Below are 24,493 nucleotides of genomic sequence, written 5' to 3' on the forward strand. Positions count from 1 at the left end.
TTATCAGACCAACAAGCCACCAGCTCTGGTGTCACACAGGTGATCACTGAGGCCGACAACCTGCAGTCGACTCCTGTGCTGCTCCATGAGAGCTGACAGGCGACATCTTTTTCTCATTATCCCAGGACAAAATGAGAAAGTGAGCCAGAGATGTGACTCCCACAGAGTCAAAGTCAAGTCATCGTCTCAGCTTTTATTGTAATAAACTAAACCCAGTGATGATTATTTAAGAAAAAACATTGCATTAAAAAATGAAAAAATCTGGATAAAAAATAAATTTACTGCATCTGTGAATCAATATAAAGTTAAATGATCACTAAAGATGCAGAAATCAGTGCTCAATATGTTTATGATTGCACTTTTTTGTCATTTTTCGCAGCCAAAGACATTTCTTCTGTTGTAGAGATCCATGAGTGTTACTAGAAGAGCCATTCCTTAACTGGAGGACATTTTTCATCCCACCCATCAAATTTCTAATAGTCCATGTAGAAAATACTAAAACATGCAGTTGTTGTGCAAATGTTCTTGTACTGAGACAAATTCTATAAAAACTAGAAGAAAAAAATGTTTGAAAAAGTTATTTAAAATACCAAAGAAGCCTGGAGTTCAACCTAAGATGACATTTTTCTCTTCTCTCACCCCCTGATGACTTGTGCAAGCTCAGTAGAAGCAAACATCTTCATATTTTCACAGCTTTAATTTTGCACCGTGAAGTTTTTAAGCAAACAAAATTTCAGCATACAACACTTTCACGTGCATCACGGTGGCTGTATGGCCTCGAGCTGCGACACCCACGCAATATGTTTCAGTATTTACAGCTTCAGCAATTTAGCTGCAGGCGTCTTCAGCAGGTGACAACAGTCATCAGCATCTATGCCTGCATCATCAGACAATTAGGTCGGCGTGACAAAACACTTTTACAAGCAGCTAATCAGTGTGTTTTGTTTCAGCCTGTTGTTGCACCAGCTCACTTATTCAGCTGTAATTAGAACTAGAACGTGAGAAAGTTGTCGATGAAATGTCTGGTAAAAGTTGAATATCATTCACGAAAATTGTTAAACACCCGAGAACATCTTGTATATTCTTGCAGGTTGTAGGGCTGTAGGTTGTAGCAGCATTTTCAAGTACAGCAAACAGAACAAACCTGCTACAGCGGGGGTGTCGAACTCAAAGCACGCTGTAGGTCGCGGGCCGAACAGTATAAACATTTATTGAACACACTAAAAGTAAATGTTTATGGAACATGAATAGGAATAAAAACAGACAGGAATATTATTCCACAATAAATTAGGGCTGCAACTAATGACGCGTCGACTAATCGTCTGAGCACGAAACGTCATCAAAAGCGGAAGTGAGCGCGCAATGCAACAGAAATCAGCGTCGGACCGGAACGCGGAACACGGACGGACATCGGCGCTGCATCGTGCATGTATTATGTATGCAGCACAGACATCTACGATCTATCGTAAACACGGATGTCAGCGTTTACTATAAAGCTGTATCTAAACGCGGACATACGCCATTAATAACAATAACAATAAATCAATGTAAAATGATCTCGCGGGCCGGATATAATTGTATTATGGGCCTTGAGTTTGACACATATGTACTACAGCTGGTAAAGCAAGAAACAATGACAGAGTGCCACTCAGGAGAGGGAAGATGTGTGCGGGTTAATGAAAAGTAATATTTATACACAAATGTTCAAAAGTTTGGGGTCATCCAATCATGAAAACTCCCACATTTATCCATGTGCTAACATAACTGCACAAGGGTTTTCTAATCATCAATGAGCCTTTCAACACCATTAGCTTCATTGAAAAAATGGCCTTTCTTTCAAAAATAAGGACATTTCTCAGTGATCCTAAGCTTTTGAACAGCAGTGTATGTGCACATTTCTTCTACTGGACTGTGTGACAGCAGAACATACTGAGGCATGAACTGAAACTTGTGGAAAATCTTTCTCAGTGTCATTCCTTTTTAGCTCTCGCCTGCCTAGTTTCTGCCACCTATTGGTTTTAATATTAAATCAAGCTGCTGTGTTCTGAAGTTGTGGGTTTAGAGCGAATACTTCAATATTTTTTGAAATACAGATGTGTCTTGTCTTGCCAAGTGTTGGATGAGGAGATTATGACCTCTGCTGTAGATGGAGCGGTTAGCTTAGTCCAGAAGCTGCCCGTCTGACCGCCTACCAGCCCCTCTAAGGCTCACTGGTGAACATGTTAAATCCTGTTTGTCTTAATAAAGTGTAAAATGTCAGTTCACTGTTTTACAAGCTATCAATGTCTTGGATGGGGCCAGTTGCCAGGCAACCAGCAGACACTTTATGAATCCAGCAAAGACATAATATAGAACACAACCCCTTTAAAAATGTCAAAAATGTAAGTTTTCAGTCCTGATTAATTTATACATGAGCTTTAACGGTGCTGTTGGGCAGATTTAGTTGTTTTGGAAGAGAGCCTGAGTTGCAGGCTTCATCTCTAAATGAGAGCAAAGCATTAGAATAATGCTAAATGGATGATAAATAGCAGAGTTTCATGTCTTAACCTGCAGTATCCTTTAACCATATAGAGCCCGGTGTAGTCCCGACACTACGATTTCATATTCATTTCTGATTGGCGTTAGATTTGAAAGATAAGGTAGATCAGTCATTCTCTCTGCATATAAAATCTGGGCAGTTAGACTATCAGTTCACACATGCAGGGCTCAGAGCACTTTTTGGTTGCAGTGATTGGTTTGTAAAAATACACAATAAAATGCACAAAACAAAAATCTTTATCAACCAGACCACGGGATGTTGTGCAAATGTTTTTACGAATCTGAGGGATACAGCTATGCTATTTCTGTATTTTGAAATATATGTGAAAAAAACAAGATCCGATTTTAATTTTTTTTTTTAGGTTTTTTGAACTTTAAAGCAACTTTTTGTAGTAGTTAACACTAATGTCAAAACATGTTTTTAAAACTTGGGATATAAGGGTTCTATTAATGTAATGTAAATAAAAATACTCCAAGAAAATGCACTACAGTATGTAATAAAAATGTAAGAATATGTCCTGGCAGAGTGGCACAATAGTAGGTCTTAAAAGGCTATAATATAATTCCTGCAAGAATTCACCGTGATAAACAGTGGGTCTGTGGATTCTGTGGACTACAGTATGAAAACTTGATCCATGACTAATCTGACATATCAGTTTCCAATCTGATCATGTTGCTCCTACTTTCTCTTTCCATGCTTTGCTCCAGTTGATGCAGTTTTGCCCTCTAACACACTCCAGTCTCTTTCTTGTACTTGTCAGTGAGTTATAATCTCAGGAAACACTTAAACAGCAGGTAGTGCATGTATTAAACCTGCAGCAGAGCAGGAGACTCTGTAAGCAGCAGGTCTGTCCTGGTGGAGCAGAAACACAAACCAAACCCTCGTGTCACAGAGATTTTACACAACTCAGCAGGAAAACACTGGTGAAATCTCAGGCCGGTCTTCATGTTCTCTTTGCTTTTCTTTCTGTAGATCATCTCCTTCTCTTTTTTCCCCTGCTCCGATCCCACTTTCCAATTCAACAAGCTCCAAATCCCTCTCCGCTTCCCCGCAGCTGCCTATCAACTCCTTTTTCTCTCGCCCACTGTGAACCGGCCACATCTGCTCTTTTTTCCCTCTCTGGTTGAGCAACACTCCAAGCAGCTGCATGTGGGGCAGAAAAACACACATAAACACAGTCTGAGGGCCAGAAAGTCTGAGGCACAGCAATTTACTTAATTTGGTTCAAAATGATCCCCATGTGGGCTTTTTTTGTTTTTTTAAATGTGACGCCTGTGTGTCACGCGGACCAGAACCACGTGTCCCTGAAGGAATAATCTAATGTACATGACAGATCTGAATGTCTGCTTCACCTGACTTTGAAAAAGTTATCCGGCATGTTTGAGATATGAGCCGACAGATGGAACTGGCTCCACTGGTTCCACTGCTGTCTCCATGGCAACTGGTTGTCAACCATGACGTCAGCGGAGAAAAAAAGTGGCATGTGTTGCTGTTTGTTTGTAGCTCGTGTCATCCAGCATCCCTGACGCTTCCACTCAGAGCTCCATGTTTAAATTAGATAAACTCTGCTGTTACCAGGATGCAAAAAAATACGCCGTGTTTTTTCTAAATTAACCCTACAGGATGAAAAACAAGTTTGAATATTTCAAAAAGCATCCAATTATAGATTAACCTCAATAGGGCAATTAAAAAGTGCACGAACACACATTATGAAAAAACATAAATACAGATCTCAATTAAGAGTAGTTACTGCAAGGAAATTAAGTCTTTTATGTAATTAAAATAATAATAGAGAGAGCAGTACTCCACCGAGGCACATTGGATCATTTCTGACGGATGAAATCTTTAATAAAAAATGATGCTGCACTGAACACAGGCGTGTGTTCTGCATGTGTACGTTATGTACGGATACCGAATCACGTGACCTAAATATGTAGTGGGAATTAATGGCACTCAGAAACACCCCCACAGTTTAATCAATTGTTCCTTGGATCATTTATGACGGATAAGTCCCGATAAGTCTGACTATCATGTGATCGTCAGCAGGCAGCTGATGTAGTGTTCACTTGTTGTCATGGTTACAGTGACGCCGTTCCGCTGTGTCACAATGATACAGAAATCTTTAACAAATCCATGATCCAGACTATAAGCTGCATCAGTGCCAGAATCTAATCATTTAGTCCTTGTGTCATTTCAGACCTTCCCTGAAAATTTCATCCAAATCTGTTGATCTGTTTTTCAGTAATGTTGCTGACAGACAGACAGACAGACAAACCAACACCAAATGTCGCATAACTTCACCACGTTCTTTGATGGAGTAATTATATATTTACTGCATGCTTGTTTGTTTCACTCTTTTTCTTGACGCCACAATTTCTTTGGAAAGAAATGCCTTAAATGCACATTAACTGAGTGAAGAGAGCGGCTAAATGCCCTTCGTTACCGCGGCGACGACTATAAACCAAACAAAAACAGGCGCTTTTTTTTCCCACAGTGAGCCTCGATTTTGTCTGCCGCTTGTTGATTTTATCAGTCAACCAGCAAACTAACATCAGTCAATGCCAGCAGCTCAACTTTCTGATTTTTATAGTTTCCAGATGATTTTTTTAAAACCTGGGTGATAAATAAAGATGATGGACACGAACTGTACATTGAATCATGCTAAATATGTCCTCAGCAGCTGATGCACCAAAGAATGCATGGAAATAAGGGAGCATATGCTTTCTATGAATTGCCAGTGGAGCTGGTTATCCCTGCTGTCGTACTGTATAGATTATTTATAATGCAGCTATGAATGTTTGTCAGCGTGATTCTGCAGAAACTACCTCATTAAACTGGGTGGAGAGGAGCTGGAGCATTAAACTTTGGTGTGGATTTGGTTCATTTTTGTTGAAATTGTGAGACTGTTCATCGACCTTGGCGGAGGACGCTCTTTCCGTGAGCCCTTCTAGTTATTTTTATGGATTTAAAATACAATCCAATCTTTAATCACTATAGAAAACCACGCTTGGACAAGTGAGTAGTCAAAAACTGCAGCAACTGTCCACGGTCAGCTGCTACATTAGAACGCATCCTCCAGTTCATTGACGTTTGATGGCAGCATTAGTCGGTGTTTTCAGCTGTTTATGGTAATTTCTGCATAGTGAGCCCAGCTGGAAAACCGGCTGTCGACTCCAGTAGAACTTTTCCAAGCTGAGAAATAACAAAACCAAACTGGAATATAGTTTTTAGGTCATGGAAAGTCGTAAAACAAATTCATGCCATGGAAGTAAAAAAATGGATGAATGTACTTTTAGCTGAACTGCAGATTGGATTTTCCCTCCGAATGCTTGGAGACGATGCTTTTCTTGCAAAAATAAGGACATTTCTACGTGACCCTAAACTTTTGAACGATAGTGTAGGTTTACAATGATCTGCTGCAGGAAGCATGTAAGTCAGAGCTTTGTTCACAAAAGGCCGTACGTGCACGCGCTCACACACACACTGGATTTAAAGTCTCTTTGTAGCAAACCCAGGTCAAGTATAACAGCATGCGTGCCCAAACATCCTTCAGTGCATTGTGCAGCAGCAGTGAGCCAGTGATCCTTGGCTGTGAAAGGGTTAACAGCGGTCACCATCCATCCATCTCAGGAGGCCGCCGCTCAATTATTCAACAAGCGCCGATCTAATTTCATCAGCTGCCAACGCCGCTGCCAGCTTCAGGGAAGGGGAATATACACAAGCATCAGACGTACACATTAAACGTCACGTCTGCAGCCATACATCAGACACAATGCACAGACACACACACACTTACACAATGGGGCCGCATTTATAAGAAAACTTCAGTTCAACCCACTCCTTTCATTTCCTGCATGAACTCAATCATCCTTCCACATAAAGTCTGTGATATAAAAAACAGCATAAAACACACAGTCATGACAATTTTGTTGCATAAATGTGGGTAAAAAGCCTGTTTTTGACGATTAATGATGAATTAATAGCAGAGCCTTAACTTAGCTGCAGGAAATTACACTTATTTACTTTCAGGTGGTGACATAGATAGGAAGATAAACTACATACAAACATTTGTCTGTTAAATATCAGGCTGCAGTTGTTGGCATTAGGACTGGAAACAGGGGAAACGGCTTGGCCAGCACCACCTGAAGGTATCAAAATACCTGCAGCTCTACGGCGACTAATTGACGTATTATGTCCTGTTTAATTTTTACATAGATGAAGGAGAAAGGCATTTTACTGTTTAACAAGAAGCAGCATAATAGACTGAATGTAAAGACGAACAAACATCACCAAAAGGTTTTCTGAGTTTTAAAGCTCAGTGTGGTGGATGCTGACATCACCATCTAGAGCGTGCATGACTCCACTGAACTCCAAAACTGAGCCAAAAGGTGGAGCTGAGTCGAGCTGAGATGGTCCATGTAAACATCTCTGGGCTGTTAAGTGTCCTGCAGCAGCAACCACCTGCCAATTAAAGCAGCCATGCCCTTAACTAGGCATAGTTTTAACCCTTAATGCAATTAAAACAAGTGAGTTTTATAAAAATTCACTCCTGTACAGTTATCTAATGTGATATCATGATTTGCATAAAAACAGCCCTCCACTTCAGACACACTTTGGTGTCACTTTACGATGTTAAACTATCAGGGGAAATGGTTAAAATTAGGGGGTTAGGGGTTAAGGGGCCGAATAATATTGCACACCCCACTTTTCAGTTTTTTATTTGTTAAAAAAGTATAAAATATCCAATAAATTTCGTTCCACTTCACGATTGTGTCCCAATTGTTGTTGATTCTTGACAAAAAATTAAAATTTTATATCTTTATGTTTGAAGCCTGAAATGTGGCGAAAGGTTGGAAAGTTCAAGGGGGCCGAATACTTTCACAAGGCACTGTATGTTGTGATAACAAGTGATGTAAAGTCCCGTATTATTAACAAACATTTTAATGACATTAGCCGAGTTCATGAACGGGTAAGTTAGCTATAGAGACCAAAACTATTGTTTGTTCCAGACTAGAATTGTGTTTATTTCTGCTGTAAAGTTAACATTTCAACATGGGGGTCTATTGGGTTTGAGCAGCTTTTGGTGGCTGCCTCAAGTGGTCATTTGAGGAACTGCGGCTTTGTTTTTAACTCTGCAGGTTGCAGCTTCAGTAGCATACAGGACTATTTCCTTTTTTTAGCTTAGAGCTGGTTCCAGGTAACCAGCAAAAATTCTCAGTTACCGTTTCCAGCTAAGAAATAGTCAGGTATTAAATATTCTTCTCTGTCGGCTCTAAAATGGTAAACTGACGTCGGTATAATACAGATTAAACAAGTCAGGTATAAGTAGTAATCAGTGAGCTCTAGGGATAATGATAGGTGAGCTGTGTTACATGTGGATGGGTGTTTGTCATTTTTTCTCATCTTAGTGCTAAGCTAACCTGACTAGCTGCTGGCTGTAGCTTCATATTAAATGAGAATGCACCTTAAATTCAATTTATAGCTGTGACATTACAGATCAAGCTAAAGAGAAATCTGCAGTTTAATTTTCAAAATTAATCCGACCACAGCGGAGAACACAAGTCCTGTGTGTGCACGGTTCTCTCCCCCACATGTACTCACAGAAACCGACCAAAACAAAAGCCGATTGTGGCAGGAAGCTGGTGGAATTCATGGGATGGCACTTTGACTGCACATCCTCTCAGTGGGCTCCAGTCAGAACGCCGGGGTCAGAGCATGAGTGTGTGTGGTGAAAGTATAACTCCATAATGTTCTGCAGTGGGTGTGAAATATTACATATTACTTCCTTATAGAAAAGCAGCCTGATTTGTTGCAGGATTTTCCATTTGAGCTTATTTTGAGTCAGCGCCTGGAACAAAACGTGGATTATACAGTGTTTCCCAGCAGTTCCTGCTGCTTCTCCTCCCATCAGGGACTCTGTTCTGCAAAAATGTCCAACGCTGATAACCGAAAGTTTTCCTGACGACAAGCTAATTTGCTGACAAAAGGGGAAAACTGTACATGTAACTGTTCTCGCTCTCATCAAAATATTTTTCCCAAAAACCGCCGAGGTTTCAACACCCGCAGTTCAAACAAACACGGTGGCCGCTCTTCATGATCTGAGGTCGGTGTGATGACTTCAGGCCCTGAAGGCATCTTAAAGCAGAGAAGTCAAACTCACCTTAGTTCAGGTTCACATTCAGACCAATTAGATCTCCAGTGACCAGTAAAATCACAGCAAGTAACCTAAAAATAACCACAACTCCAAATGTTTCCTTTGTTTTCGATTTTAAAAAATGCATTCTAAAAATTTTCACATTTAAAGAATTTTCTTTTTACAAAACATGACGAACGACCTGAAATTTCTCCAGAAAAATAAGTTACATGTCAACAACATCATGCCTCAGTTTATTATTTACACATTACAACTTCCAGAGTGTCTACAAAGACACAAAACATTTAGTCACAGCCAGGCATCTGGAACTGACTGATACAGTATTTTATGTTTAAAAAAACAATAAAAGCAAGACAAAATATTATAAAAATGGCAAAAAAAAAATGAAACAAACGACATGAAACAAAACAAGAAACAAAAAATTAGACGAAAAAAGTTTGAAAAGCGACAAAAACATGGACAAACGACACAAATTAGACAAAAAATGACAAAAGCAAGAAACAAAACGACAAAAAAGACAAACAACACGAGACAATATGGAAGCACAAATTGACAATAATAACACAAAACAACAGAAATGAGAAACAAAGCAACAAAATCCAGACAAAAAAACAACAAAAACAAGACAAAATATTACAAAAATTAGACAAAATGACAAAAAATAGACGAATGACATGAAACATGAAATAAGAGACAAAAATTTGACAAAAAAGTTAGAAAACAAAAAAATATGGACAAATGACAAAAATTAGACAAAAAATTACAAAGTGAGAAACAAAATGACAAAAACATGAGACAAATGACAAAAGTCTGACAAAGACAAAAAAACAACAAAAACAAAATATTACATAAATGAGACACAAAACAACAAAAGAACATTAAACAATCTACTATTTTACTTTATGATCAAAACAACTTGTCATGGTTTGGAAATTTAAAAAGCTATTTTAAATTTACACTTTTAAAAATCTGCAGTTCATGAATTTTTACACAAAGTCATCCTGCGGCCCGGATTGGACCCCCTGGAGGGCCGGTTTTCGCCCACGGGCCGCATGTTTGACACCCCTGTCGTAAATCTTAAAATGTTTCACATCAGAGTCTCAGTTTTTACACTTTTGTCCAGCATCAGTGCAGAGTAACGCTTTCAGACTCATGTGAGGTTCAGGCCGGCAGCAAACAGACACAGTTAACTCTGAAGGGATCGAACCACATCAGAGGGAATAAAAACAAATCTGAAGTGTCTTAAATGCGTCGAGGACACGAGTTTAGGAGATGGCAGCGGCCCCGGGGGGTGATTAGCGGGGTGGAGAGGCAGGCGGAGGTTGGCAGACACTAACGTCTCCCCACATAACGACTCCCAGCTGTGCTACTCTTACTGTTTATGTTAGAGGAGTTCCACCACTTGTCCGTCTCTTACTGGAAATGTCTGATTTTCCTCAGCGCTCTGTCTCTCTGTTTATCTGTCTGCTGTGTTTCTCCTGCTGCTTGTCTCCTCTCTCAAGCCTCTCGCTGCATCTAATTTTCAATCCCTCCCACGCACTTTCTCCTTCCTCGCCGATTCCCTCGCTCCTCTCCCTCACCCAGATCCATGTTTTTAGTTTTAAATATATTTTTCTCTCCCTTGGAAGATCCACCCCTGCTGCCCAGCCCAGGCGCTTCCTCTCCAGGATCTGCACACATTCATGAGAATTATTATTCGATCGCTGCTGCTCTGAAGACTTTGGAGCCTGAAATGAAATGACATGCTGTGTTTTTTCTGACGGACGTTTGAGGCTCCGTCATTATTTGGAAAATGCATTTGCAGTAAATGCACAGGAAGGGGAGATGGAGTTCAGGGAAATAAGTCACCAACACACCACTCTACCTTTGTCTCTCTCTCACCCTGCCCACATGCTGCATATGTATTTATAGCCGGCACAAGCTGGACCGTCGTGTTAGCTTCACATTCACAGTGGAAACAACACACTCCTCACGTTGTGTAATGCCACTGGAGATCCAACACCTGCTCCAGGGTCATTCCAGACCCGTCAAATTCCACATAATCCACATCATTTTTGTCATTTTGTGTCTTGTTTTGTCATTTTGTGTCTTGTTTTTATCGTTTTGTGTCTCGTTTTCATCATTTTGTGTCTCATTTTTGTCATTTTTGTCTCATTTTTGTTGTTTTGTGTCTCTTTTTTGTCATTTTGTCTTGTTTTTTTCATTTTGTGTCTCGTTTTTGTCATTTTGTGTCCTGTTTTTTCTGTTTGTGTCTCGTTTCTGTTGTTTTGTGTCTCGTTTTTGTCATTTTGTGCCTTTTTTTGGTTTTGTGTCTTGTTTTTGTTGTTTTATGTCTCCTTTCTGTCATTTTCTGTCTCATTTCTGTCGTTTTGTCTTGTTTTTGTTGTTTACATCATCAAACACTATTCCTATAGAATGTGCAGAGCAAAGCTATGTCCTCTCTTCTATTTTCCATCTTTTCATCCATTGTCAGCCTTGATTGAATGTCTCTCTCTACCTCATATTATCAGGATCAGACTCATTCTTTGGACTGTTTTCCATCAGTCAGTTTGTCCTCTTGGTCAGCAGTAACAGCTAGCTAAATATCTAGCTTCTACTGCTGAGAAAAAGATCACATTAGCATGGATTAGCAACCCTGTTACTGTGATTAGAGTAGCGTATATTTTTCAAACATCTGAAGCCAGAAGGTCCTCCAGTTCCAGAAGGATCCTCTACCTGTCTGCTAACATCAGCTGAGGTTACAGCACTGACCACTAAATATCATCCCTCTCTCTCGCTGCACATTTCTTCCCTGGTGTAGGCGGTGGAATCAGCGTGATCACGCCGTAGAGCTCGATTATACAGGTTCTATAAATGACCGATTCAGTCCAGAATGAAGCACTCTGTTATAATCACACTGAGGGACGGCACAGAATAATGGAGAACTGATGAGCTGCAAAGAGTGATTCACAAGTAATGCTACAGAACTATTCATAATGTAAAGCAATCAGTGTTACTTCGTTAAATGACAGTCCTTATTATCATCAGAGCATTGACGTGTTCGTTTATCACCCACATTTATCTGAGCACAACGTTCATCACGTTGACTGAAGTGACTCAGATAGCTGGAAATCATCACAGCCACTTCTTTTTTACACATGCTGCTCCATTTGAAGACCTTTTTCTGCCTTGTTAGCGTCTCCATATGGTGTTTCTTACACGCTAGGAGACACGTCATGAGTCGAATAAGCAGTCAGCACCGTGGCTGAAGAGTTAAAACCACCGATGACGGTCTGACTTACAGGGTCTCACACACAGCATACATAAGGAACTGATGCTGCAGAGTGGGGATTTCTCTCATCATCCTTCTTTGGAATTGGTTTCTGGGTCGAACATGTGTGACTAAATTATTCCAGTATCACAGATGGCATTGTGTAGCCGTAGGTCTGCACATTTCAAGGCAGGAAGAGAATGTTTTAGCAGGAAAAACCTTGTAAATATGTATCTTTGATACACAGAGGTGAGTTTTAGGGGTTGAATTGATGCTCAGAGAGGGTCATTATGAAGCATGTGTCACGTATGTTCTCTAATAACCAAACCCCAGCTGAGGATCATCAGGAACTAATAGCTGATTTTATTTACATTATTTATGCTTCATTCAATTGTACATCTGTGTTCCAAAGTTGAACTACAGTTGTCTAACTGTATATAGTGATTTAAAAATCAGTATTTGAAGCAATTTGATGACATCGTTTATTGACAGACCAGTTAATGAGCCGATTAAGTTCCATTTTACAATAATCTTTGCGGCTAACAGGGGCTACAGCAGGTAACTGATTTTCCATGGTGCATATGAGCAAACATAAATCTGCAAGCTGTGTAACAACATGAACATAAAACATAAAGTGATACAGTAGTTGAACTATGATGTCAAATGTCAGTAGATTTATCAGAGAAATGCAGCTATCTCCTGATAAATGTGCTTATTTTGTGCACTAATACTTATTTTTCAAGCATTTATGGGTTTTTGACTGATGAATTTTGTGAAAATTTAAAATAAGAACACAACACAGAGTGCTGATCTACTTCAGGAAACAGATAATGCACATGTTCCTTTGGGTTCAGACTCTTATGATGTTTACTGGCATTGGCCTCTGAAAAGCTACATCAGATGCCCACTTATTCTCAGTAAAACTAACCATGTACAGTATTACAGATTGTCATATTTAAGCATTTATAAAACCCTATGGAGCCACTAAAAGTCACAGCGGCAGTGTGTAAGGTTCGCGGTGGCCAAGTTGCCCGACGTGACCAGAACGATGCCCAGGCGATAAACAGATACAATTTATACATTTCTCATCGTCCGGCCGGGCGACAAGCATTTTATAAATAAATAAATTGAAACATTTCTAATCTTTCCCTTTGTTCTGCGCAGGCAGTGTTGCCAACTTAGCGACTTTCTTGCTAAATCTAGCGACTTTCCAAAGCGTCCTAGCGACTTTTTTTGTCAAAAGCGACTAGCAACAAATCTAGCAACTTTTTCTGCTGTTTTGGAGACTCTGACAGGAAAACTCGGATCATTCTGCAGTTACTGTTTTCAACAAGCAGCAGGTGCTGCTGTGAGCTTCTCCCCCTCCCAAAGCACAGGCTGTCAGTCCAGTAACCCTGCAGCAGTCTCATTAGAGGACACATCAGGCTGTGGCCAGACGACAGATGAATCGCGCATGCGCAGTCCCTACAGATCCCATCCAGACTTACGGAGCGGGATATAAATGAAAATGTTTCTTCACTGTCATACTAAAATAAACCACAGCATTTAGCCTCTAGTACAAAAACATATTTTGGGTGTTTTATACTTACTTTTTGGTCTCTTCCACAACGTTATTCCTCTCTCCTACAACGTTGATTACAATTACATGCAAACTGAGAAATATGCAAATTAGGTGATGACGTCACCAGACCAGCAGCAGGAAGCAGAAGACCAGCAGCAGGAAGCAGAAGACCAGCAGCAGGAAGCAGAAGACCAGCAGCAGGCAGCTGTTCAGGAAGATATTGATGAGGAGGAGGAAGTTCAATGGCAAGAGGAAGGCATGGAGGATGATGTTGATGAGGGATTTCTAGATGATTTCGACCCAGAAATGACTGAGGAAGATGTCGTTGCTAGGCTCAAGAGACTGGCACAATTTGAAGATGTTGATGAGCTGATGTAGATGGACATCTAGTTCAACTAAGTTGTGATTGTAAAGATGAATAGAGACTGATTTTTTTTGTAATGAGAGACTGATTATTTCGATTCTAATGGTAAGCAGGTTGTAAGAGAAGAGCTCATTAAAAGAAATTGACTTCCTGAGAAGTTATATTTATTTTTTTATTTTATGTAAACAACGCGAAGTACGGACCACTAGTTTTTTGTACGGGCTACCAGAAATTTAGATTTGGCAGGAGTTGGTGGCCCGTGTTTTCCTGTACGGGCCACCAGAGATTTTGACGAAGCTTACACACTGCAGCGGGGCAGTGTTTCTAGATGACATCTTTCTTCCCAGTGATATCTGCTTTTTTATGTAGAGAGGCTGAGCTGTATTTAAGACATCGGACACCTCCAGCTGTGATTATGACTGTATGTGAGCTTCGGGTGTGAAGGTTTTTGGCCGTGACTCATTAGATTCTAACGGGTGTGACACTAACAGTGAATTGACACGTATGTGCTAATTTAATAGTAGACATGTTCATACATCACAAATGCAGCATTTTCACACCCATCAGATGATATCACGTTATTATTATGAGTTATGAGCAATAAAAGCTTCACATAAAGTATCAAATTATCTCTTTTCCTTATTTCCCCCAAACTGGCAGTTTATAATCTTTAGTGACTTTAAATCACTTCTTAAACCCACTTTTATAGACTCGCTTTAATGTAACGTTTACTTTTAGCTTTAATTAATTTTAGTGTTTTATCCTGTATTTATATACTGGTTACCTGTTTATTTTATATCTTTTGCTTTATTTTCATTTTATCTCATTGGTTCTTTGGTGTGATGTCATCTGATTCTCAGATTCTTTTGAATTTTAATTTCTAACTTTAATCTTCAGTCTTGTTCTTCAGTTTTCAAACTGCCTAGCTCCTTTGTTAGATATGAGTGCTAATTATTTAAAGAAGTTATCATTTTTATTAATTATTTTATCTGACTGCTCTGCCTTGTCTCCTTATGTCTGGTTTGATTGTCTCTAATTGTCTCCTTGAGCAGCTTTAAGTTGTGAGAAGCTCACCAACTGATGAAAACGGATGCTGAAAGGAAATTTTACAGTTAAAACTCTCTTAGCAAGACAAACTTTATCATGATTCTGAATTATTTTAACTATACCTTTTGCCATTTCTTAGTCAGGTTTAGTTTAGAGTCACTTATTTGTTATCTGGGACCCAAAACTATGAAATATTTTGGCTGAATTTTGAGAATTCCATGCTTTCAGACCTGACAGTTTTAATATTTTCACCCTCAAAAGCATCAGAATTTTAATATTTTCAACCTCAAAAGCATCAGAGCCAGAAACCACTTTGAGAGTTTAGTGTTCGACGGCACCAAAAAGGACAAAAATTGTTCAGAATGTCTCAGAAAATGTTCAAAATCTATGTTCAGAATCTCCAGAAGTAAAACTCCAGATATGGGTTAAGGTTATGGGGTTTGACTGTCAAAGCACTTTGTTAATGCTGCTTTTATTGTGCTGTATAAATGAAGTATTACTCTTATATTCTAATTGTTATTATTATCAGATTGGATGAAAACATCGGCTGTTCATATGGATAAAAAAAAACTGTGCAGAAAAACATCTCCATTGTGAAGCAAAACAATTCTGATTTCTGCTCGGCATCCAACAACAAACACATAAAGCTTCTCTGACTGTCTTCCAGGAGGCCGTCACCCCGGTAGAAACGAACATCCAGGCCCCGTCTCAGTCCCGTGACCCGTCTGAACTCGCCCCACGTCTCTGCCACCTGGTCCGGTCTGAGACGGGCTACGGCTTCAACCTCCACAGCGAGCGCTCGCGGCCCGGACAGTACATCCGATCCCTGGACCCCGGATCGCCTGCAGACCACGCCGGGCTCCGACCGCAAGACAGACTCATCGAGGTAGGAAAGATGCATTTAGACAGAGTCTCTGTGTATTTCTGAACACATAATACAAACTAATACAATAATCCTGCAGTTAATTCTAGATTTTACAGCTAAAAGTTCAATTTTGTCGACTGTGCCAGTGAGGTGTGGATCCAGCTACTTTAGAATTCCAGTATTTAAGGTGGTAAACTGAGGTTGCATTTTTTCATCTCATTTCTGTGTGTCTACTAATATTTGGGATGCATTATTCAGACACGTACAGAATCACAATTTATGTCATATTTGTCCCTGAAATTCGAACTAATCTACAAATTCCATTGTGGAGTTTCGTCTTTTTTGTTTGCATTAATGGTGAAAATATTGTTGACAAGTATTAAGAAATAGCTAATTTTAGTTTATATATTTTACTGTCAGTTAAATTTACAGATATAAAGTATTTATGGTATCAATAAGTTGAACTAAAAGTACAAATCCAAATACCTACACTACCGTTCAAAAGTTTGGAGTCACTCAGACAATTCCATGTTTTCCAAAAGGTCTTTTTAGCAGTAATAAATGCCCATTAAACATACTTTCACCACATTGGGAAACACGTCAATATGGATGCTCGATGTGAGTGAAAACATACAATTTAGCTTTCAAAGCTTTCTTACAGCACATACAGTGTTTACACTCAGTATAATTACACTGGTTTTGGTGCTTTGGTGAGAAATTTTAGTTGAAAATTGTGGCGTAGTGAGTCTTCAACCAGCTAAACCAGATTTTGGAGCTCAAATAACTATCATGTGGGCGTTCCCAGCCTCCACTCCTACTCCCACAGAGCCATGGTCGTAAAACACTTGACAGATTTGTCAATTAGGACGACAATCGAGTGGAACTTCCAGCCTCTTTTATGTGTGAGAAGTTCAGGAGGTGAATAAGAGACTCTCCTTTGCAGCGATGATAAGCTGAATGGAATCTGGGTCAGAAAAGGACGGGATATTAGTGGGGATTGCTGGAGGGTTTTTTGCATACATGACACATTAGACGACACAATGAGGCGGCTGCTGATACCCGTTTAGTCTGGTGCTCGTTGTAGAGGGGCTCCTTTGACAAGGTGTGAAGAAAATCCCTCATCTTGCAGCTTCTTTCTCTGTATCTTCAGTCAGTGTCCTTCTGAAAACACTCCTGGTTCTGCACATGAGCTCGTATTTCCACACAATCATCTATAACTTGTTACTTCCAAACAAATTGCTGACGTGCGTCTCAGTATGTTGAACACATTCTCACCCTTTTCCATCATCACTAGGAGCTGACAGATGTCTTTACACTGCAGGAAATAATGTCTTTAAATGAGTCTATTTTTACACAAAGCGTGCGTCGTTTTATCCAAAACTAACCCCAGCCAACAAAAATATATTAAAATTTATAATGAAAGACATGAAAACATTCATAGATTTATCACGAGTTGCTATTTAAAATAAAGCTACTGGGAGAGTTTGGACCTAACGCTGCAGAAAGCTGGCCAAGTTTACAACAGTTTACTTTACCTCTGATCTAACGCAGATGTGACCCCCTCCAGATGCACGAGCGCAGCTGTAATTAAGACGACAGACGTCACACTGGTGTGTTTTTGAGGATAACAGGACCTGGAGCCTGGACTCAGTCAGAGACAGAAGAGGCTGGTCTCTGGGGAGAAGTGGGTCAGCTGTAAATCAGTTTGATCTCCGGGTCTGACAGGAGATGCATGCTGGAGGAGGGAAGAAAAACAATATGTCTGTCTTTTCTTCTCTCTGTAGAACACATAGAAACAGGGACAGAGTGCAGTAGATAGCAAAGAAAGAACACAGCAGAGAGAGAAGATGTAAAACACTGCAGAAACATCATCCAAACACTCCGTCTTCACCCTTCATTCCCATGACCTTTGTCCTGACTGGCTCCAGACCAGACTCCAAAACAGTGACTAATGGAAAGGTTAAGCAACCAGAATTTATAATACCCACAATGTAAAGCAACATCCTGATGGTTTTGCATGTTTTAGATGATTTATGCATCAAGTTTTGATTAATTAGTAGCAGTTTGTACACGAACAGACAATTCAAAACACACATGCATCACACAACTCATGCACGGTATTACAGTTAAGCATCTGCTTTGAAAATGCTTTTTAATTGGTGCTTTTCAGTTGGAGTCCAATGCTCAAGTGGCCTGTTAAAAACATTCTATTTTTGTAAGATACTCTGCAGAGAAATCAAGTCTAGTCGCCATTATTTATACAGAACATTTAAAGCAAAAGCCGCTGCACCAAAGTGCTTTTCCAGTAGAGAAATAAAACCAGCATTGTGCATTAATTTACAGCGTTATTTATGGTGTGGATTTATAATCAATATAAGCAAAAACAGCCCTGCAAATATAACATAAAATGCAACTTTTCCTGACTGAATATTTAGGCTAAGACCCTCCAGTGTTAAGTATGGAAATTAAATTAACTAATGGTACGATCCTCCAAAAATATACACTAGTTAATATACACCTAGTTTTGAAAGAAAAGCATTTTTTTCCAATGACGATACATTAGATGAATGATACATCCAGTCTAGTCATAGTTAATGTGGTAAATAACTATTGTAGCTGTAAACAGCTGATTTTTAATGGAATATCTCCATAGGGGTACAGAGGAACATTTCCAGCAACCATCACTCCTGTGTTCTAATGCTACATTGTGTTAGCTAATGGTGTTGAAAGGCTCATTGATGATTAGAAAACCCTTGTGCAGTTTTGCTAGCAGATGGATAAAAGTGTGAGTTTTCATAGAAAACATGGGATTGTCTGAGTGACCCCAAACTTTTGAAGAGCCGTGGACATAAAAATCCAAGAGATTTAAAGATTTTCTCTGACCACGCTGCCTTTTCATGAAAAGTCTGGTGAGAAAGTGGATACAGTTAGCTTAGCTTAGCATTAAAACCTGTAAGGGTTAGATAGAAACAGCTACCATATGTAAACCACATTTATTTTTATATCACACTCACAGTTTTCAGTTTTGCAGGTTTATGACTGTTTCTAGTCGGACTCATGTGAACTGGGACCAGGTTACCAAGCACACATGTGGTTGTGCATCAAAATAAAATCCTGTAAGAGGCGACACTGTTGTTTTTTTCCATTTCAGTGACACATCGGATGGTTTGTGAGAGTTTGTGGGAACTTCCTGCAGCAGGTCACCGGAGGCACTAAATGTCCTCCACCTCCCTGAGATCTCAGTGGAGGCTCGCATAAGTTTGCATGTAAACACAAATGATGGTCCTCAAGACATTATCAGGCCACATTCAGTTAATTAAAGGAGTTTTACTGCAGAAAAGAAATGTGTTTGCTGTTTGCATAAAGGTTTGGACTGTAATTATGTTTAATTTCCTCTGGGATGCTGTAAGAAAGAACATCTTAACGTCTTTATCTTACGGAGTTTGGACCAAAAAATGTGAGCCCTTGTTCGGACAGTCAGCTGGTTTGTGTTGTCGGGTAATTATAGGGGTTGTGGGGACCTAATGTCCTCACAACCATAGGAAAACCAAAAGAAATGTCATTTGTGGGGACCTCATTTGGGTCCCCATGAGGGGAAACAGTGTTTTCTTGGCCATGTTGTTGTTACTGAAAAAAGTAAAAGTGCAAAAATGTTTCTTTAGGGTTTGATATGGATTAAGGTTAGGGTTGGGTTAGGGTTAGGGGTTAGATATGAATGGGAGTCAATGGTAGATCCCCACAATGATAGAAAAACATAGTGTGTGTGTGTGTGTGTGTGTGTGTGTGTGTGTGTGTGTGTGTGTGTGTGTGTGTGTGTGTGTGTGTGTGTGTGCAGATAATTACAACCGTCTCTGACCATGCATCAAGACAGCGCTTGTGTTATCTGTCAGCAGCTTGTTAGAGAGGTGAACAACCATGACAGATCTCATCTTTTCCTCTCACCATGCCCCATTACACTGGACATGTACCGGCGGCCGGCGCTCTAAAGCCTGCGATGACGAGAGCTCAGCTTTCCGACGAAGTTTGGCAGAAGCGCTGACACTACTGAACGCCTCATCGGTCTCTGCTCCGGCTGCATCCGTCTCTCTGTGCCTTAGCGTGGCGGCGAAGGTCGCTCAAATGTGAACCTCGTCCAGGTGTAGCGCTAGTTTCATGAGAACAAACATCACAGCGATGAGACACCTGCATCAGTCCACTGTCTCCCACTTACATCACGAAACAAGACACATTTAATCCTGCTGTGCTGTCTGATACAGGGATTGGTGTGGGGTTTTTTTAGACCCAAGACACTGAAGAAAACCCTAAAAAAGCCCAGAATGTTAGCTGTTCTGGGATTAGCAGTGTCAGTCAGCGAGTTCAGCACTTCAGTCACACTGAATTCTAACATAAATACAACAACCGTGCGCTGGAAAAGTAGGTTTTGTTGTGGGCTTTAGGCCCAAGACACCAAAGAAAAGCCTTGAAAAGCCCACAATGTTAGCTGTTCTGGGATTTGCAGAGTGAAGTAAACACTTAGTCAGCCTGAACTCTAACATGAATACAACAACTGCAAGTTGTTCTTTAACCAACTGGGTCCTCTCATTGTGCTGTGAGTAAACCTGTCACAAGGACAGAAGCTTCCAAAATGATACTTTAACCAGAGAACAACACATCCTGAGACCAGGAATACCTGAGTGGAGAGTGGCGAGGATGGGAGGGAAACAAAACTGCCTCCACAGGTTTTGTTGTCTTTTTTAGGCCCAAGACACCAAAGAAAAACCCTAATGAAGCCCAGAATTTTAGCTGTTTTTTGAATGGCTGTCAGTCATCGAGTTCAACACTTTAGTCACTCTGTAACATAACGTAAATACAACAACTACGGGCTGGAACAGTGTTTCTAACCAGCGTCCATGCCGTCCACTGGTTTTGTTGTGTTTTTTAGGCCAAAACACTGAAAAAAAAAAACTTCCAAAGCCGAGCTAGAATGTTATTTATTAACCACACTGAGGTTGGCACTGTCAGTCAGTGAGTTCAACACTTTAGTCAGACTGAAATATAACAGAAATACAACAACTACTGTCTGGAAAACTGTTTTTCATCAGCAACCACGTCCTATGCTGGTTTTATTGTGTTTTCTAGGCCCAAAACACACAAAAAAAACTAAAAACCTCCAGAATTGTAGCTGTTCTGGGATTTGCACTGTCGGTCATCGAGTTAAACACTTTAGTCAGACTGAAATATAACAGAAATACAACTCCATGCTGAAAAAGTGATTTTTACAAGCATTCAGGCCCTCCACAGGTTTAGTTGTGTTTTTTAGGGACAAAACACAGAAGAAAACCCAAAGAAAAAGCCCAGAATGTTAGCTGTTGTTGGTCTAGCAGTGTCAGTCATCAAGTTAAACACTTTAGTCAGACTGAAATCTAACATAAATACAACAAATGGTGGCCTGGAAAAGTGTTTTAAGCCCTCCACAGGATGAATAGTAATCACAAAGAGCCTTTATTTCAGCCAAAGAGCTCCATAAAACATGATTAACAAATGTGCCACTCACTGTCTCCATTGGAAAAATTTACAACTGTTCTGGGAACATTAAATTTCCACTAATTCATCCACCAAAAATCAGGTTCTGAATAAATCTGAAGAAGCAAATAGACCATGAAGTTGCTGAATTATGTGTAATAGCTTGTTTAAGAGGATCTCTGGAGGTTAGCAGGTGATCGTCCAGCTTCAGACCTGCTGGACGAATGTCTGCATTAGAAATTCCTTGTTTTGATCAGTCCAAGGTCAGACACACGTCAGAACCGTGATCTAGAACTTCGGCTGGCTGAATTTCACTCAGCTTCAGGAGGTTTCCTGAAGGTTTGTCCCATGAGAAATCAGCTCCTGCAGCTTGTGTTAATTGTCCCAGTGGGCAGAGAACAGAGGGTATTGTGTGGTGTGGGATGCTCCGTTAACGAAGACTGTGAAACATGACACAACACCTGTTGTTTGGCCAGATACAAAGATGTTTGTTCTCTCTGCATCAAACTGTCTGACTGTCCTGGGAGAAAATGGAAATGATGATGAGAGGTTTACATTTTCCATCTGTCCATCTTTTTCTTCATGTTTCCTCTTTCCACTCTCCCTTGTTTCTCTTTAATTTCCTCTGTTCTGTCTTTTCCCATGAATCCCCTCTCAGTGCACCTGTTTACCTCCAGTCCTGTTTCTCACAAATGAAAGGAAAAGCAAACTTGATGATCATATATTTTCCGTTCTCCTCCTCTGCCCTACTTACTGCACCTGTCTTATCATAAGCAGTGAATTTTAAACAAATTCCCCCTCAGGACACCGACACCTGAAACCTGCTCTCCAGCCGGAGCCCAGGAGAGCCGTCAATAATTGATGGTGCACCAACACTGACTCGGCGTTGTGCCACGCTGCTTGCCAAGCAGCCGAGGTCTAGACAAAGTTGTTGATACGCAGCATCTAGATAAGGACCGAAAATAACAGGCTGTTGTGTTTCGCCGGTTGGGTGTAGAGGAAGAGAGATGCTGTCGTAGATGTAGCCCATGTTGGTTGTGTGTCTGCTTCAGGCTGCAGCCACATCTGCAGGCACAGCTGTCCTCAACCACGGCTGCAAGAATTCAGGATTCGTAACAAGAGTTTGAGCAACATCCTGTAGATCCCCCCCTCTCTGGAAAGCATGTAGGGCTGTGTGGAATTGGTGTGTAGTTTTATGGCTCCCCCTGCTGGCTGAATGGGTAACACGGGCTTTTAGTGACCAGGAAGAAATAAACTCCTAACGTTCACTACCGTCAAAGCTTTGGGGTCACCCAGATAATTCCATGTTTTCCATGAAAACTCACACGTTTATTCATGTGCTAAAGTTGCTCTATATTAGCTAAAGTTAATATTGTTAGTTAAAGTTGCTCAATATTAAAATTGCTCTATATTATTTAGAATTGCTCAAAAATGAGTCAGAGTTGCTGTTAAGGACTTAAAGTTGCTCTATATTAGTTAAGTTGCTCTGTATTAGCCAAAGTTGATATTATTAGTTAAAGTTGCTCTATAATAAAGTTGCTCTTAATGACTTAAAGTTGCTCTAAATGAGTTAAAGTTGACCTACACCGTTGTTCAAAAGTTTGGGGTCACCCAGACAATTTCATGTTTTCCATGAAAACTTACACTTTTATCCATGTGCTAACATAACTGCACAAGGGTTTTCTAACCATCAATGAGTCTTTCAGCACCATTAGCTAACACAATGTAGCATTAGAACACAGGAGTGATGGTTGCTGGAAATGTTCCTCTGTACCCCTATGGAGATATTCCATTAAAAATCAGCCGTTTACAGCTACAATAGTCATTTACCATATTAACTATGTCTACACTGGATTTGTCATTCATTTAATGTTGTCTTCATTGAAAAAAAAACTGCTTCTTTTTCAAAAATAAGGACATTTCTAAGTGACCCCAAACTTTAAGTGGTAGTGTATATCTATTAACAGTTCTGGAGATGCTTTTACTGTAAAAGCCTGATTTATTTGTTATTGTTTGTTTGTTTTTATCTCCAAAGAAAGAAATCAATGACCATTTATTAACCATATTCAGCCTTTTGGGCATTTAGTGAGAATATAAGGTCTTACCACTGATCATGATTGTATTTAGGAGATTAACCTAAAAGATATTGAAATTTTGGAGGCAGATACCAATTTTAGGGAGCAAGAAATTCAGATTTATCTTTCATATAGATTCATATAGTGTGTTGGAGTGATATTTAAAAGGGGAAATGATGGAAGTCGTTGCTTATTAGCTGTCTAGGAACGTATTTCGCTGACTAATGAAGACAAAGCTTTACTGTGCACCCCCGTCTGACCATGATACGTACTCTGCTGCATGTGCTGCTAGAGTATTGTCTATAATAGTGCTGAATGTACACCAAGCACTTGTTTTCTGTGTTATGTTCAAGTTTTCACGTCTGTGCCTATCGGTGAATATGTTCATGACAACAGCGTTTGACAGCAGTGTCTTCAAAGATGCTGGGGTCAGAATAAACAGTTTGCAGAGCAGCTGATGCTAATGCTAGCTAACCGCTTATCTACTGCTGCTCCTTTCCAACATCATATAACCCTAAAAATGAATGACAGCTGCGATTAAAAGCAGCATTATGAGAGCACATTGGTGAATTAATCAGCTCTTGATGTGTTCAAATGGTAAAAATCCGGCTTGTAAGGCAGCAGTTGTTGGCTGAATTCTATGCTGAAACCTCCAAGGCGATTTTCATGGTAGTGCACCAACTCGCAAAACAATCAACTGTGCTTTTGTTTGTGTGTGTTCTGCAGGTAAATGGTGTGAACATCGAAGGCATGCGACATGCAGAGGTGGTGGCCTTCATAAAGAAAGGTGGAGATGAGACCTGGCTGCTGGTGGTGGATCCAGAAACAGACGAACACTTCAAGAGGAGGGGAACGATCCCGACTGTCAACCATCTCAAAGGTGGGAAAGCTGCTCTGTTCTCAGGCTGAGTTTGAATTTGAAATCACAAAGGGTTGGAAGTGTGTCTCATTATGGAGCCATGGCTAGTGTTTGTTGCAAAAGATCAGCTGTCAGACAAAAGCAGAGCTCCAAGCTTTTCTAGAAAGATTTGTGAAACAGTACCACTCCACTGTTACTATCAATCGTGTCGAGTTATTCAGGAGATAGTGACGTCACAGCGAATGCACTTGAAGGAACAACTCTGAGGTGCAATCAA

General features: G+C 40.2%; 1 protein-coding gene across 1 annotated transcript in view; it reads left to right on the top strand.

The window, feature by feature from the left end:
• Positions 1–24,493, top strand: part of LOC110965617 (Na(+)/H(+) exchange regulatory cofactor NHE-RF2) — a 47,314-nt gene that overhangs the window by 16,728 nt on the left and 6,093 nt on the right. Inside the window, exons 3-4 of the mRNA XM_022214731.2 lie at positions 15,583–15,801; positions 24,084–24,237. Coding sequence (XP_022070423.2) covers positions 15,583–15,801; positions 24,084–24,237 — 373 coding nt within the window. The remainder of the gene's footprint in view (positions 1–15,582; positions 15,802–24,083; positions 24,238–24,493) is intronic.

This window comes from Acanthochromis polyacanthus, chromosome 21 (assembly GCF_021347895.1).
Source record: "Acanthochromis polyacanthus isolate Apoly-LR-REF ecotype Palm Island chromosome 21, KAUST_Apoly_ChrSc, whole genome shotgun sequence".
NCBI lineage: Eukaryota > Metazoa > Chordata > Actinopteri > Pomacentridae > Acanthochromis > Acanthochromis polyacanthus.